General features: G+C 41.9%; 1 protein-coding gene across 1 annotated transcript in view; it reads left to right on the forward strand.

The window, feature by feature from the left end:
• Nucleotides 1-15784, forward strand: part of LOC105902292 (cGMP-dependent protein kinase 1-like) — a 69897-nt gene that overhangs the window by 16723 nt on the left and 37390 nt on the right. The window contains exon 3 of the mRNA XM_012829843.2: nt 4993-5106. Coding sequence (XP_012685297.2) covers nt 4993-5106 — 114 coding nt within the window. The remainder of the gene's footprint in view (nt 1-4992; nt 5107-15784) is intronic.

The raw sequence follows: 15784 nt of genomic DNA on the forward strand, positions 1-15784 counted from the left end.
AATGAAAACACAAAAAAATATTTGCATTGGGGTGTGCGTGTGTTTGTGTGTGTGTGTGTGTCTGTCCATTCTGGAAAAGTGTGCTTTGTCTTCAAAGAGCAGCTATGATGTTGCCTTTCTTTGAGAATATTATGGTCATTCAGCAAAAGATACTCTTCATGTCCTAGGTTAGATAGAGATAGATAGATAAAAAAAGAGAAGAGAGAGAGAATTAATTGCTAATTACCATCTGTATCATATTGTGCTGTGATAGGAACAGGAAACAATATGCAGCTTTTAGTAGGCGTTAAATGTCACATTAATCTGTGCACTAATGATGCTGCACACTAATTACCCCATCTGAATGAATACAGAATGGTCGGTGGTAATGGCAGAGCTTCATGGGGTCCGTGAGAGGGGTTTTTCAAGTGTACCATTCTTCATCACGCTAACCCTATCCCCTGTCTCTGAAATGGGCCACAGTATACCCTCATTACGAGTCTCGGCTAATGCCAGTGTTAGAGGATGAGCACACAGAAAATGTATGTGAGAGAGAAGTGATGGAGAGAAAAAAGATAGAGATAGAGAGAGATGGAGAGAGAGAAAGAGAGAATTTGAATAATCCTTTATTACAAAAATATCTGTTTTACATTATATCTTTAAGATCTCAACCAAATAGAAAATAGAAAGGAAAAGAAAAGAAAAAAGAAAAGAATAAAAATAACCTCTTATAACAAGCAAGGTGCAAACACTAATTCTCCATTGATCACCGAACACACTGTCCCCTTATAAAACCAAACACTTTCAAAATCAGCAACATTAGTTGTGGATTTATAAAATTTTAAATCCATTTGTACTCTTGATCTTAAGAGTCTGAATAAAACAGTTAAAACATCATAATCAGAGTCCGGTCTATTTAGTTTTTATTACTCATGTATATACTATAGAGAGAGAGAGATGTAGAGAAATAGAGAAGGAGAAAGAGAGAGAGAGAGAGAGAGAGAAAAAAAGAGAGAGAGAGAGAGAGAAAGTTTGTGTATGTAAGACATTTAATATTGCTCAAATATTGTTGTTTCTTCCCTCTTGTTAGAGGCATACGTCTTTGTTCCTTGAGTGCTAGACATGGTGTGGATCAGTCAGAGAAGCAACGATGCCAGCCACAAAATATTCATGAGTGCTTTCTTGTGCTAGTTATTCAAATTCTCAGTCTTGCTCGCAACTTCAGTCTTCTAATCGTCTCCTATTCTTCTCTTCTCCGAGGCTTTCCAAAGTTTCTTGTTATTCTGCCCTAATAGGAAGGAGAGAAATGGTTGTGTTGCTCACAAATAATACTGCCTAATGACTTTGGCACTTCCAACTTAGAGGAATACTGACGTTACAGTCATAATCCACAGGAACACTGCCAGCGTATTTCAACACGGTTAATTAGTCAGCACTAATAGGTTGCGGTGATTATAACTACTAAAACAATAACGCTTAATTAGAAGTGTGCCGATATGTGTATTGCATCTGTGCGAGTCAGTATCAGAACAATATATAGACTATGCAGATGAACAATGTCCTGATCAAACATGTTTAATACCAGATGATGTAAAGACGTCATCAATCAGGGAAAGCAGCAGATGTTTCAGTCAGGGTTAATCAAAGACAGCATCCTCAAACTTTAAAGGATTCTCTTCTTACTCTAAAGGAAGTAAGTAATTGATCACATCATGTATACAGTTAATATGACCTGGTAGCCTACATGTCTGTGAGCATAAAAGACATTTTAGACTCTTATATTACCACTGTCTGTACTCAGGCCATTTTTTTTTTTTTAAATCTCCCACTAGATGGAAATACATCAACTGTGTTTGTGAGACGTCACAAAGGAAGAACACTCTCTCTCACTAAGAGAAGTGGTTGAATCATTTCTCTTTCACATATTATGCTCCTCTGGGGGATAATAGAGAGTGTTATGGCCTCTCCAAACCCACATCCATAACCTTAAAGGGTCATGATGACTTCCTGCCTTGCACTGCAGGGAGAATCATAAGTCACACTGAGCCTACATTACTACTACACACAGAGAGAGAGAGAGAGAGGAGAGTGAGAGAGAGAGAGAGAGAGATAGAGTGAGAGAGTGAGAGAGTGAGAGAGAGTCCCTTCCTTACTTCCTGCTCTGAATGAGAATGTTATGTTTTTGCCAAAAAAATCTACTCAAGCCTGGGACGTATTTCAGTTTGACCCTAGTACAACCCCTGAACTATAATATTGCAAACCTACAGAATGACCAACGCAAAGATTTGAGTCCCTATCCTAAACATTCTGTACATTAGGAAAAGCTTTTTTTATAATAGAAGCACAAAAACACATTAAAATCTATTTTTAGAAGAATACACTGGAGGCTGTAATGGAATCTTCAGCTGACCCAATCTGGGGCCTGGTTCCTGTCTCTCTTCTTGTGCTCTGGAATAAAGGCAATATTGAGATTCAAACCTGTATGTGATATTACCACCGTATATCAGTATAATGTTTGGGATTTAGATAAAGTCTCAGTAACAGATTCTCCTAAAGTTATCCTTTTTTCTGGTTTACTGTCGCACAGATGAACTCTTCTGTTGTCCTTGGTTGGGTATGAAACTCAATGGCTGTCCGTCCAGCTACCTAAAATGACCCCAAAAATGTTATAGCTATTGTCTTTGGGTCAATATGACCCGAAATAACCTTAAATGTAGAACAAGCCTGTCCTTTCAGGGCCAACTGCAGATTCCAATCACTTCCTGCGCAGTCTGTATCAAAGTTTTTCTGTGTAGAGAAACGCTACGTTTTAAATCAGAAATGGCAAGTATTCAGAAAGTGTCAAGGTATCAGCTTTGTGCTGCATTTACACTCTGATCTTTCCTCACTCTTTCTCTTTCTCCTTGATGGAGCGACACTTTCCTCACAATCTTTCTGCTTAAAGGAGAGGCCTGATTGGTCTGCTTAAATGAGAGGCCTGGTTGGTTTGCTTAAAGGAGAGGCCTGGTTGGTTGCTTAAAGGAGAGGCCTGATTGGTGTGAAGCCTGTGCCTGAATTGTACACAACACAGGTGGCTATTGTTCTCCTTCATTGACCTCCTAATGGAGCACAGAAAGTCTGGGCAGACTAATAAGTTGAGTGCATTTAAGCGCTCCCCATTTTCTGCTTTTGAGGGCCTGATCAATAGATCTACCTTTTTTTCTGGAGAAAGAATGGATTTCATCAATGGAAACATCAATCAATGTATCTGGGCAAACATGCTGGGACTTCCTTTGATAAATTGAGCCCAATCAGTGTAAAGCATAGCCACTAGATTCTTTTTTTTATTTTGCTGATGACTTCAAAGCAACAGGCCCCAACTGTCTCCTTCACGTGTCCAGGATGACGATTGTTATTATCAAGCTAATGAACAAGCAATAGACAGTGTGACCCTTAAACTGGGCCATTACTCAGACTAGAGCACGGCAAGTCAAGTGTTGGTGCTACAGAGGGCAACATGAAATATTTATGACTGCTGGAACTGTCAGATGTAGATATAGAGTGATAAAAGCAGCAGACGAGAACAAGGTCGTGGAGAAAGGCAGACTGACATTGGGGCGGCGATGGGCACTATGATGGTAAATGGCTGGCTTTTTTTCATAGCTCATGGATATTCTCTTTACTGAGGATTTATCCTCCACAGCTGAGCATTTTATCTGAATAACAGGCATTAGTATTAAGTGGCCTTACTTAATTGTTTTAATGGTGGGCGTTTGTGTGTGTGTGTGTGTGTGTGTGTGTGTGTGTGTGTGTGTGTGTGTGTGTGTGTGTGTGTGTGTGTGTGTGCGTGTGTGATGAGTGCTCATGTCTGTGTGTGTATGTTTGCGTGTCGTGTGTGTGTGTGTGTGTGTGTGTGTGTGTGTGTGTGTGTGTGTGTATGTTTATGTATGTGTGTGTGTGTGTGTGTGTGTGTGTGTGTGTGTGTGTTTAAAGGGGGCATATAAAATGTTTGTCTGTCTATGGTAGTGTGTGGGGCGGAGAGCTGATATGGCCTCTGAAGTGAAGGAATCAGTAAGTACTGATAGGCCTCTCAGAGTGAGGATGTGGACTATATGAGGAAAAGGCTAAATTAAAGGCTGACCTCTTTAAATGACACTGATAAAGATGAATGAGTTATGGCTCATGAATTCTGCCTTCTATTCCTCTCACTTCATTTCAGTCCCTTACTCTTCTTCCCTCTATTCCTCTCTCTCTCTCTCTTTCTCATTCTCTCTGTCTGCCTTTTCTCTTCCCACTCCTTCCTCTGTCTCTCTGTCTCCTTCACACCTTCTTGTTATCTCTTGCTCCGACAGGTCCCTCTTTTTTGTCCCTGTATGAAGTCATCACAAATCTCTCTTCCGGCCATTTAGTCCCCTGATACACATCAATACAATACACACACACTCTCTCACATACATGCACCTGTACACACCTATAACCAAATCATAATGTTTGGCATTTATTTGGCATTGAGTTTACAGTAATCAGTCGATCTCTATGGCGTGAAAGAGAGAACACATTTACATGATATTACCACACAGAAGGTGTGTCAGAAGCTGCTGCAATTAGACATGGAAATATAAATGTGCTCATGCACGTAGATGCATACTTGCATATCCTGTACACACACACACACACGCATTAAGTTTAGGTTTCTGTGACACCAGTAAAATAACTAGCTGGATACTAGCTGAAAATAATTTACAGTTTAATAAATCATGTGTATCTTGTATAAATTATTGATCAGTGATTTACTTTTGCTAATGTACGTATGTTTGCTTGTACAAATGAAAAAAAAGCTAAGCGCCTTGACACAATTGTTTTGTTTTGGCGCTCTATACATAATATTGAATTGAAAATTGAATAAACTGACACATGCAAAGGGACCTTTTCCTATGTCATTGAGGTAGAACATGTCACGTTTTAGATTTTCTTCATCTTCATTAAGTATTTGAACTGGCAGAAATGAAATGTGCTTCCTTGTTTGATTTGCAGATGGCAAAGTGGAGGTGACCAAAGAGGGGATGAAGCTTTGCACCATGGGACCGGGGAAAGTGTTTGGAGAGCTCGCTATACTCTACAACTGCACTCGCACAGCCACGGTCAAAAGTGAGTAACACATACGCACACGCACACACACACACAAATACACACACACACACACTTTAGAACCATTAGAACCACACTTATCGAGATAATGATGAGTATAAGTTATAATGACCATCACATCACCTCTCTTGAAAGAGGCTTTACTTGTTGTATTGTAGCCTGTTGTACTCTCTTGATAAATGAATGGAGTGAGGTGTCTCAAAGCAGAGAGAAATGGTTTAGTCTCCCCAGCAGTTCCATCCAGCAAAACACATTTGTAAATGTGAGAATGAACAGAAATTCATGGGAAAAATAGTAAAGACTTGGGAGGAGCCATAGGGTACAGAAATGACTAGGGAGAGTGTGAGAGAGAAAGAGAAAAAAGGGCAAGGATAAAGAGATACACTGATAGAGAGAAAGAGAGTTGGTGTGTGCTGTCAGTAAGCGGGCCTAATGAGAGAACAGAGACCATGTCACACACAGAACAGGACCCGCACGTCTGAGCCCCGGGAGGGGGGGGGGGGTCACAGACAGGGACAGAGGGAGAGAAGGGTGGGGGAGAGAGAGAGGGTAGAGAGGTAGAGGGGGAGAGAGGGAGAGGGGGAGAAAGGGTGGGGGGAATCTGGGGGGATGGCAGTGTCTCAGCCCTTTTTGCTGCAGCTGAGGTCTCAGGATTTTCACTCTTACAGGATTGTCATGTGACTTACCCTCCTCAGGCGTTTATGACTCCATCTCTCTTCCTGCCCCCCCGCCCCCCCATACCTCTTTTTGCCCCCTTTTGCTGGTGCCCCATGGAGCCCTCTTTCTCTTCTCTGTTTATCATTCCTCCTCCTCCTCCTCTTTCCTCCTCTTCTCTCCTCCTCCACTATCATCCTGTGTTTACAGTTCTCTCCTTCTCCTTGGGCTCTGGTTAGCATTGCAGTGAAAGAAGAGGAAGTGGAGATGTGCACACTGTGTGTGTGTGTGTGTGTGTGTACGTGCGTGCGTGCGTGTGCCTATGTGTGTGTGTGTGTATGTTTGTACGTATGTGAGTCTGAGAGGGGCGAGGGGGGGGGGGGGGGGGGGGCTTTGTTTCCAAGTGGCTAATCTAGTCTGAAGACAGATGAATAAGTCATCTTTGCTGAGACCAAAGCTTTTAATGTGTGCCAGGTATGGCTTTAAAAGGACCTACAGGCTCAGTCTTCACAGTGAGGCAGAGTAGTGCGCGGCTGCATGTGTGTGTTTGTGTGACCTATGTGGTCGTTGTGAGCTCAATTTACAGAAAGTGAAGGCTTGTGTATATACTGTATGTATCTATGAACGTACTCTACGTGTGTGTGTGTGTGTGTGTGTGTGTGTGTGTGTGTGTGTGTGTGTGTGTGTGTGTGTGTGTGTGTGTGTGTGTGTGTGTGTGTGTGTGTGTGTGAGTAGACATGCATGTAGCTATATCGTGTGAGTGCTTTCATTTCTGTTTTAAAGCCGGGTGTGAGTTGTGATGTCTGAGCTCATTTGATTATATCTGTTTGCTGCTGTTCTAAAACTTCTGGTGTCTGTTAGAGTCAAGGTTAGGCTGTTTTTGTGTGTGTGTGTGTTTGTGTGTGTGTGTGTGTGTGTGTGTGTGTGTGTGTGAGATACAGGGGTGTGTTTGTAACCATGAGGGGAAGTCTGTTGACAGGCATGTTTATGGGGAAAGCAAAAATCAACAAAACCTCAACTGCTGTTGCTGAGTTACTGTAAGTTTAAGTTGTAAATTCGTTGTTTGGACGGCTCAAGCACGCAAAGTCATAGCGGGGAAAAGATGTATTGCAGCAGTATTTGACCAGGAAACTCACATAGGACTGTAGGTAGTAGTATATACCTACATCTGAATGGTAACTTGATATGTAGTATGAACTACCAAACAGCACTAGAAAGACAGAAGATACATGAATGAAGGTGAGGAACCAGTGGGGATATGTGGAGAACAACAAGACAGAAGCATCAGAAGCACCCCCACAATAATTGTTTAAGTCGTCCAATAAAAGATACATGAGGAATCGTAATAGATAGCGAGTTTCCTCAGCTCTGTGTTTTTGGTCCATGTGCGTTAGCCCCCACAGACAGTGGGTGAGATGAATGATGTGGGTAATGCTGAAATGAATTAGCCCATTAATAGAAACAGCATGGTCTGTGTGGGGGGTGTCCAAAGGACTTACGCCTGTGTGTAAACAAGGCAGATGGGATATAGTCATCTGGAGCTACCAGCAGGAAGGGCTGGGCTGTCTGATGCAGCTTAAGATTGCAAGTTGTATTTAGATTTTGTTGCAGGGACCGGCAAGTTGTCTTAAAACAATCTCAGGGTGCTCTTTAAATCATGTTGGAACTGGTATTATGTCTACGTGGTACGGTATACTTGAAGTATTTTGTAAAGATCAAAGCTCTACAACAATATTTTCACTATCCCCAGGATAAAGCATAAAAGTATAAAGCCCTTACAAGTGACTTGCTGGCAGTCAACCAGATAGAGCTTTTAGCCACAGAACTGTTATGTTATCCCACGGCCTCTTCATTATGTTCAGTCTGATCGCTGCCTTCACATCCAGGATCAACCTGAGATGTATCTACTGTTTGGGCTCCTGCTGCCTGTATTCTTTTGGATTGATATTCTAATGTGTCTTTGTGAGATTGGAGATTTATCCCAGTTTCTTTCAACATTCCTGATACATTCCACACTTAGTTTTTTTTAGATTGTGAATCCATTTTTTCCATTGTTTCCCCAGTTTACCCTCATTAGATTTAGTGTTGGACCAGTCAGGCACACTACGATGACAAACCATGCATAACTGCACCGGCACAGATGCTGGCTCCATTTTACACTCTGACGCAGGCTAGTTTGGGGCCAGTGAGGTTTTTTTCTTAAATGAATGGAGACAGCACTGCCACCTCCATTTTTATTTTTTTTTATTGCTAAGCAACAGACTCTCAAACTGGGCTTGAGGATGTGCTGGGTTGAAATATATATGTTTGTGTGTGTGTGTGAGGTTATATGTGTGTGTGTGTGTGTGTGTGTGTGTGTGTGCTTTTATGTGTGTGTTTGTGTGTTTGTTTGTGTGTGTGTGTGTGTGTGTGTGTGTGTGTGTGTGTGTGTGTGTGTGTGTGTGTGTGTGTGTGTGTGTGTGTGTGTGAGTGTGTGTGTGTCATAGGACCCTTTTTTCAAGACAGTGTCTTCGTTTAGAGAGAAAAAGAGGATCTCAACGACCTTGCCCCTGGTCAAGGTCAGTTAGACCCTCTGCGGGATGATGATGACGTGGGTGTTTCTGTGTGTTTCTGTGTGTGTATGTGTGTGTGTTTCTGTGTGTGTGTGTGTGTGTGTGTGTGTGTGTGTGGTGTGTCTGTATACGTATGTATGTGTATGTGTGCATGGTATATGGATGTGTGTGTGTGTGTGTGTTTGTGTGTGTGTGCGTGCAGGTGTGTGTGTGTGTGTGTGTGTGTGTGTGTGTGTGTGTATAATCAATGGTTGTATGTTATTGATCATGTTTCAAGTCACTGGCTCCAGCTCAGGTGTCATCCCTGGACAGGACAATGAGAGGAGACAGTGAAGAAAAAGAACCGGGCAAAGCTGAAAAAGTGTCTTTTGACAAGATTTCAGAGGGGAGGGGCTCACTCATGCTTTTGCTACAGTATATCACAGGGTTTTGTCAAGGCTTCCATACACTGAAGGTGTGTATGCATCTGTGTTTATGTACGAACATCCTAGTGAATGCATGTGTATGAGGGGCTGTATAGGCCGTAGTGTGTGCACTTAGAAATAGTTCTGTTTTTAATCCAAATGGAGAGCATATGTTTGTGTGTGTATGTGTGTGTGTGTGTGTGTGTGTGTATGTGTGTGTGTGTATGTGTGTGTGTGTATGCCCCCCCCAGCAGGTGTCAGTGACAGCGATGTTTACATGTGAATATACCCAAATACAGTCCGGCAGATGGGCTTCTCCTCGAGTGGCCTTGAGGATGGCTGTCCTGCTGTGCATGTGTGTAACTCTGTGTCTCGCTGTCCAAGTGCAGTGATGCTTTTGGGATTCACTCCCATCAGTCACATACTGTTTGTTTGGTAATGTTTCCCCCATGTATGTTCTGTTGGTTAGGAATATGACTTCTGTGAGTGATAGATATACTGCAAGATGGAGGGAGCTGTTAAGTTAAATCACCATCAACTGATTTTTGTTCGGTTGCTTTGATAATGTTTGTCAGATGATATTTGACTGTTAAACAGATGGACATTTGCTTTTGCTTTTTGGAAGGTTTTGGGACAATTGTTATGTGTTCCTATAGTGACTCGCATCTTTTTTCTCACCATTATCACCCATGGACACACTGTTTCCTGTCATTGTGAAGGGTCACCAATCACCATAGCAACCAGTAAACCTTGTAGAGGCTTTAGCATTTAGTCTTTTTGTGGTCATTGTTAAGCTCAGTCAGATAGAACCTAATAGTTCCAATGGACTGCCGTGTTTGAGAGAGAATGCGTGTGTTCCAGTTTTTAATCAACCTTGATGATTTGAACAAATGATCAAATGATCCAATATTCATTTAAAGGTCATTGAGTGCAGAATGCAGCAAATGCTGCAAAATCAGGTTTTGACAGAGGATAGGACCATAGAGTTGAATTAAAATACCCCCACTTTAGGACAGGCTTCACCACGGCCACCCCATTTACATTTACACTGAAGATAAAATACAAAAGTAATGAACGATTTTCAGCAATTCAGATAAAAAGGTAGCCTGGATACCAGACCGAATTTAGCCCCGCCCACACATTTTTTGGTTGGGAAGTTCGGTCTGGCATTACTCCATTGAGGAGAAATTATCTGCGGACAGATATTGGCCGTACCAATCAAATTGTTAAGGCGGGCTTTATACGATGATGGACAGATGATCAACAGTAACGTAACCAACCACGTCACCAACACACGAGTTGAATTCGTTTTCAACAAACATGGCTGCCGCTGGAGAGCTGAAATGTATAGATTCGAGTCCATTTAGACATTGACAGTGCATTCATTTTGAAAGAGGAACAGAGAAACGCGATTAAGGCATTTGTCAATCGAAAAGATGTTTTTGCCTTCCTTCCTACTGGATCCGGTAAAAGTGTAATGTATCAGCTGCCCCTGGTCACATACTACGTTGTTCTGATTGGTTGTAGGTAACCAATTGAGCGAAGAGGCATTTTTTCTCCTGGTTCGGTTGAAACACGCCCCATAATCACAGCCCAATGGAGCGATATCAGACTCATATTCTGACTAGAATTATGAGTATGACATCGTCAGGCTAATAAAAAGGGGGATTTCTGAAATATGTCTTAACTGAGGGATGTTAGTATGAAACATAAATCAGTTTAACGATAAAAGATCTTGACACGAAAACTAGCGTTTAAGAGCTTTCAGTGTTGGCTATGAACAAGCACTGAAGGGGTGAAGGATACACACAGACACACACACACACACACACACACACACACACACACACACACACACACACACACACACACACACACACACACACACACACACACACACACACACACACACACACACACACACACACACACACACATTCATATGCAAACAAGCAAACACTCTGATGCTTGCATGCACATCTGAGTAATCTTATTTAGCAACCAGACAGCTTCAAATGAATGTATTGAGCTACTATTGATTCTCTTTGTAATTATTTCTGTTTGGGAGAGGGTCGTCTTTCTGTTTTGTGTTGTTGTTTTTATTCAGTTGAATGTGATTGTGTGTGTGTGTGTGTGTGTGTGTGTGTGTGTGTGTGCGCGCGCGTGCATGCCTGTGCTTTTGTCCGTATGTGTGTGTGTGTGTGTGTGTGTGTGTGTGTGTGTGTGTGTTGAGCGAGATTTTCCAAGCAAAAGCTAAAACTTAATTTAAATGTCACTGACAGAATTCCCCAAATGAAGCTGTTTCATCAATGCTTCACAAAAGACCTCATTCAGCTTTATTCAGTCAAAGATCCTGTCTCTCGTTCTTTTTTTCTCTTTTTCTTCCCCTTCTCTTTCACTCCATCATCTTGATCGTTCTGCAAAATGACTCCATCATCTCCGAAGACCTTACACTTACGACACTGAGCTGGTGGAAAGTTGCTGAGATCTATGTTCCTGTTCAGTATTTAAAACGTCACAATCGTTCTTAAATGCATAACCTTAAGTTCATTTGATAAGACATTCATCTTTTTATTTTTCATTCTGAGGGGAACTTTTTTGGTTGTAAAGGGGTCTACGGCACGGTCATCATTTATATTTCTGGGTTTGCTAGGATGCTGAAATTATAATGCATCTTTGTAACCACAGAAATGGCCGCAGTTCAGCTGGAAAATGCATTCATAAACAAAACCAAAAAAAAGAGAAGAAAATAAGCAAGCACATTACCAATACCCCATCACCATTTTCTGCATGCTCAACATAAAGTGTCATAATAAAGTCTGCCTTTTCAGTGTGTTCAGATAAAAAAAACATGGAGTCCTCTCCTTAAATGAGTCATTTGTGCCATACCTGTCGTCTACGTCATTTCATTTGTGACTGCAACAATAGGTTCATAAGAAGAGTGCTTCGACACAGGGTCAAGAGTTCAGGTGTAAGGTGGCTCAGACATAACATTAGCAGCTTGATAAGCCTTTATCTGCAAATGAGCTTTGCACTCTGTCAACCAATCAAATCTTTTCAGCATCAAGCTTTTTGTTATCGCCTTTTTGTTTTTTTACTGCAGCACAATAGTGCTTTTCATAGCACCGAGTCCTTTAGTAGTAAATCCTGTCCTTGTGTCTGGGTGGCACTAATGGCCTGTTCATATTCATACTGAATTATGTAGCCTACACAAAGAATGAAGTACTTAAATAATGTACTTGAATGGAGCAAAGAATAGGAGCTTAACCTTAACAGGTGCTCTTACAAGCATCTACATGTATTCATCAAAGGCTTTTATTCAGAGTGATTTGCAGTGCTGTCCAGGGATACATTTCCATCAGTATATCACACCGATTACCTTGCTGGTGTTAGCGCCTTGTGCCATCAGGCGAGCTACAGAATGGAAAATATATTTTGTATTCAATTATTAAGTAACTTTGGATTTGGGAGGCTGGTTCAAGGTAAAACCCTCTACCATGCTATGTGATATCCAATTATACTTTTGGTTTAACATAGATGTCCCTATAATGTCAAGTTTTCCAGGAAAGGTTTGACAATTATTAATAATTTGGATAAATATTCAGTAAATGTCACTTGCTTGCGTTGGTCCCATTATTCCAACAAGACCAGAGTCTACGGTCCAGAGGCAATTTTTAAATATTTCAAGTTAGGGGTGGGCAATCTGACGATTTTATATCATGATCAATCTTCAAGACCTGATCTACTGCGAATCGTGGAGACTAATGTATCCAAACTTAAGACTTTGATGGTGTGGATCCACATTGACAAACCAGCAGAAAGATTGCCTATTAGATGGCTGTGCTGATTGGCCAAATTATGTCATACTCTACATCTCTTTCATTTTGTAAAACAATGGCTGATGAGGAGCAGGTGCCAAAAAATAGCTCCACGTCAGTAGTGTGGCAGTGGTTTGGCTATGCACAGTCAGGTATTTCTCGAAGCAAACTTTAAGACAGTAAACTTCTGTAAACTTTGCCGAGTAATGGTTGGCACTTCCAGAGGTGATACGACAAATCTTTTCAACCACCTTAAAAGGAAGCGTTCGAAGGGACATGCTGAGACTGTTTCACTCGGGTTGGAACAACCACACTCATCTGTATCTCACCAGGTCCCTTTACATAAACAGTTATCATTGACCGATGCATTAGAGCAGCCGAAGAAATATGATCAAAGCAGCAAATTACCTTCTATCTAGCTAACAACATGGCGCCATTCAAAGCTGAATGTTGTTTACATTTGATTTTACTTTTTTGTTTTACTTTACATTGAGTTCTGAAAAATCTGTATTGTGGTGATGATTGTTTTACTAACTTTTTTGTTTTATCTTTAAATATTTAAAATACAGTTTAGTTCAGGTTTTAATGACTGTTTTGGAAACAGCATCTTCAATTTAATATTGTTTTTTAAAAGGCGAAAAAAAACAACTCCATCGGTTGGATATTCTCAACAGTGCACTTCAAAAGAGAGAAAGATCGCAATTCAGATCGTGTGTTAAAAAAAGATTGTGATATGATTTTTTGGGGCAGATCGCCCACCCCTATTTCAGTCAGTCAGACTTTTCCAAAAAAGGGTATTTGGATTCAGACTCATCCTTTGTTGTGGTCTAGATTTGGTCCTTCCTCTGTGTGTGTGTGTCTGTGGTCTGTTTATTGTCCTGGTCCAGCCTTCTTCTCTGTGTGTGTGTCTGTGGTGTGTGTTCCTCTTTATGGCGAGGGCCGTTGGTGTCTCACCGCACTCCTTTGAAGGCTCTGTTGCCCCTAGGGCCTAGGCCAACACCTAGGTGTCATCTGTTGGACAGAACACCATCAGCATCCGTTCCCACAGAGTTCTAGCCTCGCACAGGCCTTTCAGCTATGGGCATCTCATTCTCACCCCCTCAGTGCTTGACCATACGTTGGTTGCCCTTTTATGTGCCTTGATGTGTGTTCCTTTTTATGGCGAGGGCCATTTGATGTGTCACTGCACTCCTTTGAAGGCTCTGTTGCCTGTGGGCCAAGACCTACTCTATAATTATTAACAATGGTTAAATATATACTGTTTTCTTCGGTGGTGGCCAATGTAGCACAGATGAACACATGGTGGGATCACACGCTATATGCCCCAGTTTGCACCAGTGTAATTACAGCTTTATGCATTGTTGTCCTAATTGATCAGGGTCTCAGCTGACTGTACAGTTGATTGATTAAAGTATGATTTCATTTGAGGAGTTGTGTTGTATGGATTGATGTCTTTCACAGCTGGGTGGTCTCGTGTAAGCAGCCTCTCTGTTTTACGGTGTTTGGCAAGACTGGAATTTAATGTGCTGAGGTTTTGAGGTAAACTTGATTTACAGCTACACAGGCTCACCCACATGCATACATTCAGAAGCACTGAACTCCCAACCCAGAACTTAATTTGCTGCCCCTTCTGGACAGCATTAGCCTGTCTGCTATCACTGAAAACACACAGGCCTGATTCCACCATGAGGAGCACATCACTGCGAATTACAGAATGTCTGTGAGGACATGCTGGATGGCGAAAGCATTTCTGCACAGATGTTCACATCTTCAGAAACCAGTCTTGCATTTCAAGAAAGTAAAATGTTTCATCTGTGCAGCGTGCCTGTGCTATGTACAAGCAACAGTAATCTGTTTGTTCCAGGCAGAGGAAGCCTGGTAAAAATAATGTATGACAGTTAGAAGGTGAATGAATGATTCAGTACTCTGTATGTAGTGTATTTGCATGGTGTAGGTGGCTGGAAATGCAGAGTTGTATTTGTTGGCCGTGTTTGTCTGCGTGCATCTGTACGTGGGCGGAACACTGAACAATCAGCGAGGTTTGCATAATTTTGAGCTCCCTCCCCTATCTTCCTACTAAACACCCCTACCCCACCACTGCAATCTCTCTCTCTCTCTCTCTCTCTCTCTCTCTCTCTCTCTCTTTCTCTCTCTCTCTTTCTTTTTCTCTCTCTCAAGTTTGGACCATGATTCATTATTTAGATGACATAATTATTATTTTTTAAGCAGATATGTAAGTTGCCTATTAGATGGCTGAGCTGAACACAAGACATATTGCCCAATGATGTCATGTGTCTCTTTCATAGGTGTCTTTCATGTGTGGCGTTTGGTAAAATAATGGCTGATGAGGAGCCGGTGCCAAAAAATAGCATTCTTTTGAAACGCCTTTATAGTGACACAGACCTCCATCAACTGCGTCTTTGTTTTCTAGAATGCCATCAGAATGAAATGACACCCACACCCATTGAGCCTTCCTGCGTGTAGTTTGTGTGTGCCATTAGGATGTAGGCCTAGACTGGATCATGGCCGTCCTACTGTATGAAGTGTTTATGTTGTAAAGAGGTTCTATGTTCTCACATCTCATGGATAAAGAGGTTCTATGTTCTGTTCTCGTCTTATTGGCCAGGACCCATCCCCTAGTGAGGTGGTGACCTGGTTCCCAGGGTCTGGTGATAGGTTAGACACACTCAGTCTTTCTCTCTCTCTCTCTCTCTCTCTCTCTCTGTCTCTCCCTTTCTCTCTCTCTCTCTCTCTCTGTCTCTCCCTTTCTCTCTCTCTCTCTGTCTCTCCCTTTCTCTGTCTCTCTGTCTGGCCTCATCAAGTCTTTTTGGATGGGAAGTTCAGATTTGAAAGAGCTGACTCCATGTGTGGGTAGGCAGATGAATGTGTGTTTAGGCAGGGACGGGGGCTGGGGGTGGGTGGGTGCACATTGAGCCTCTAAGATTCCGTATGCTTGGTCTAAAGAAGCTTAGGATAACACTGTTAATTACCACAGGATTAGTAAGACACACATTCAGTAGTACTCTGCCTTTCACACACAGATAATCACACACACACACACACACACACACACACACACACACACACACACACACACACACACACAGAGTAGAGAGAGACAGAGTAGCACAGTGAGGATCAAGAGACAAAAGAAATGGATTAGGGATATTGATCAGGTAGGCTTTCCTGGCAGGAATATAGACATGATCTGACGATGGGATTGACTATCTAAAACAATGCTAGACACATA

Source organism: Clupea harengus, chromosome 13 (genome assembly GCF_900700415.2).
Source record: "Clupea harengus chromosome 13, Ch_v2.0.2, whole genome shotgun sequence".
Taxonomy (NCBI): domain Eukaryota; kingdom Metazoa; phylum Chordata; class Actinopteri; order Clupeiformes; family Clupeidae; genus Clupea; species Clupea harengus.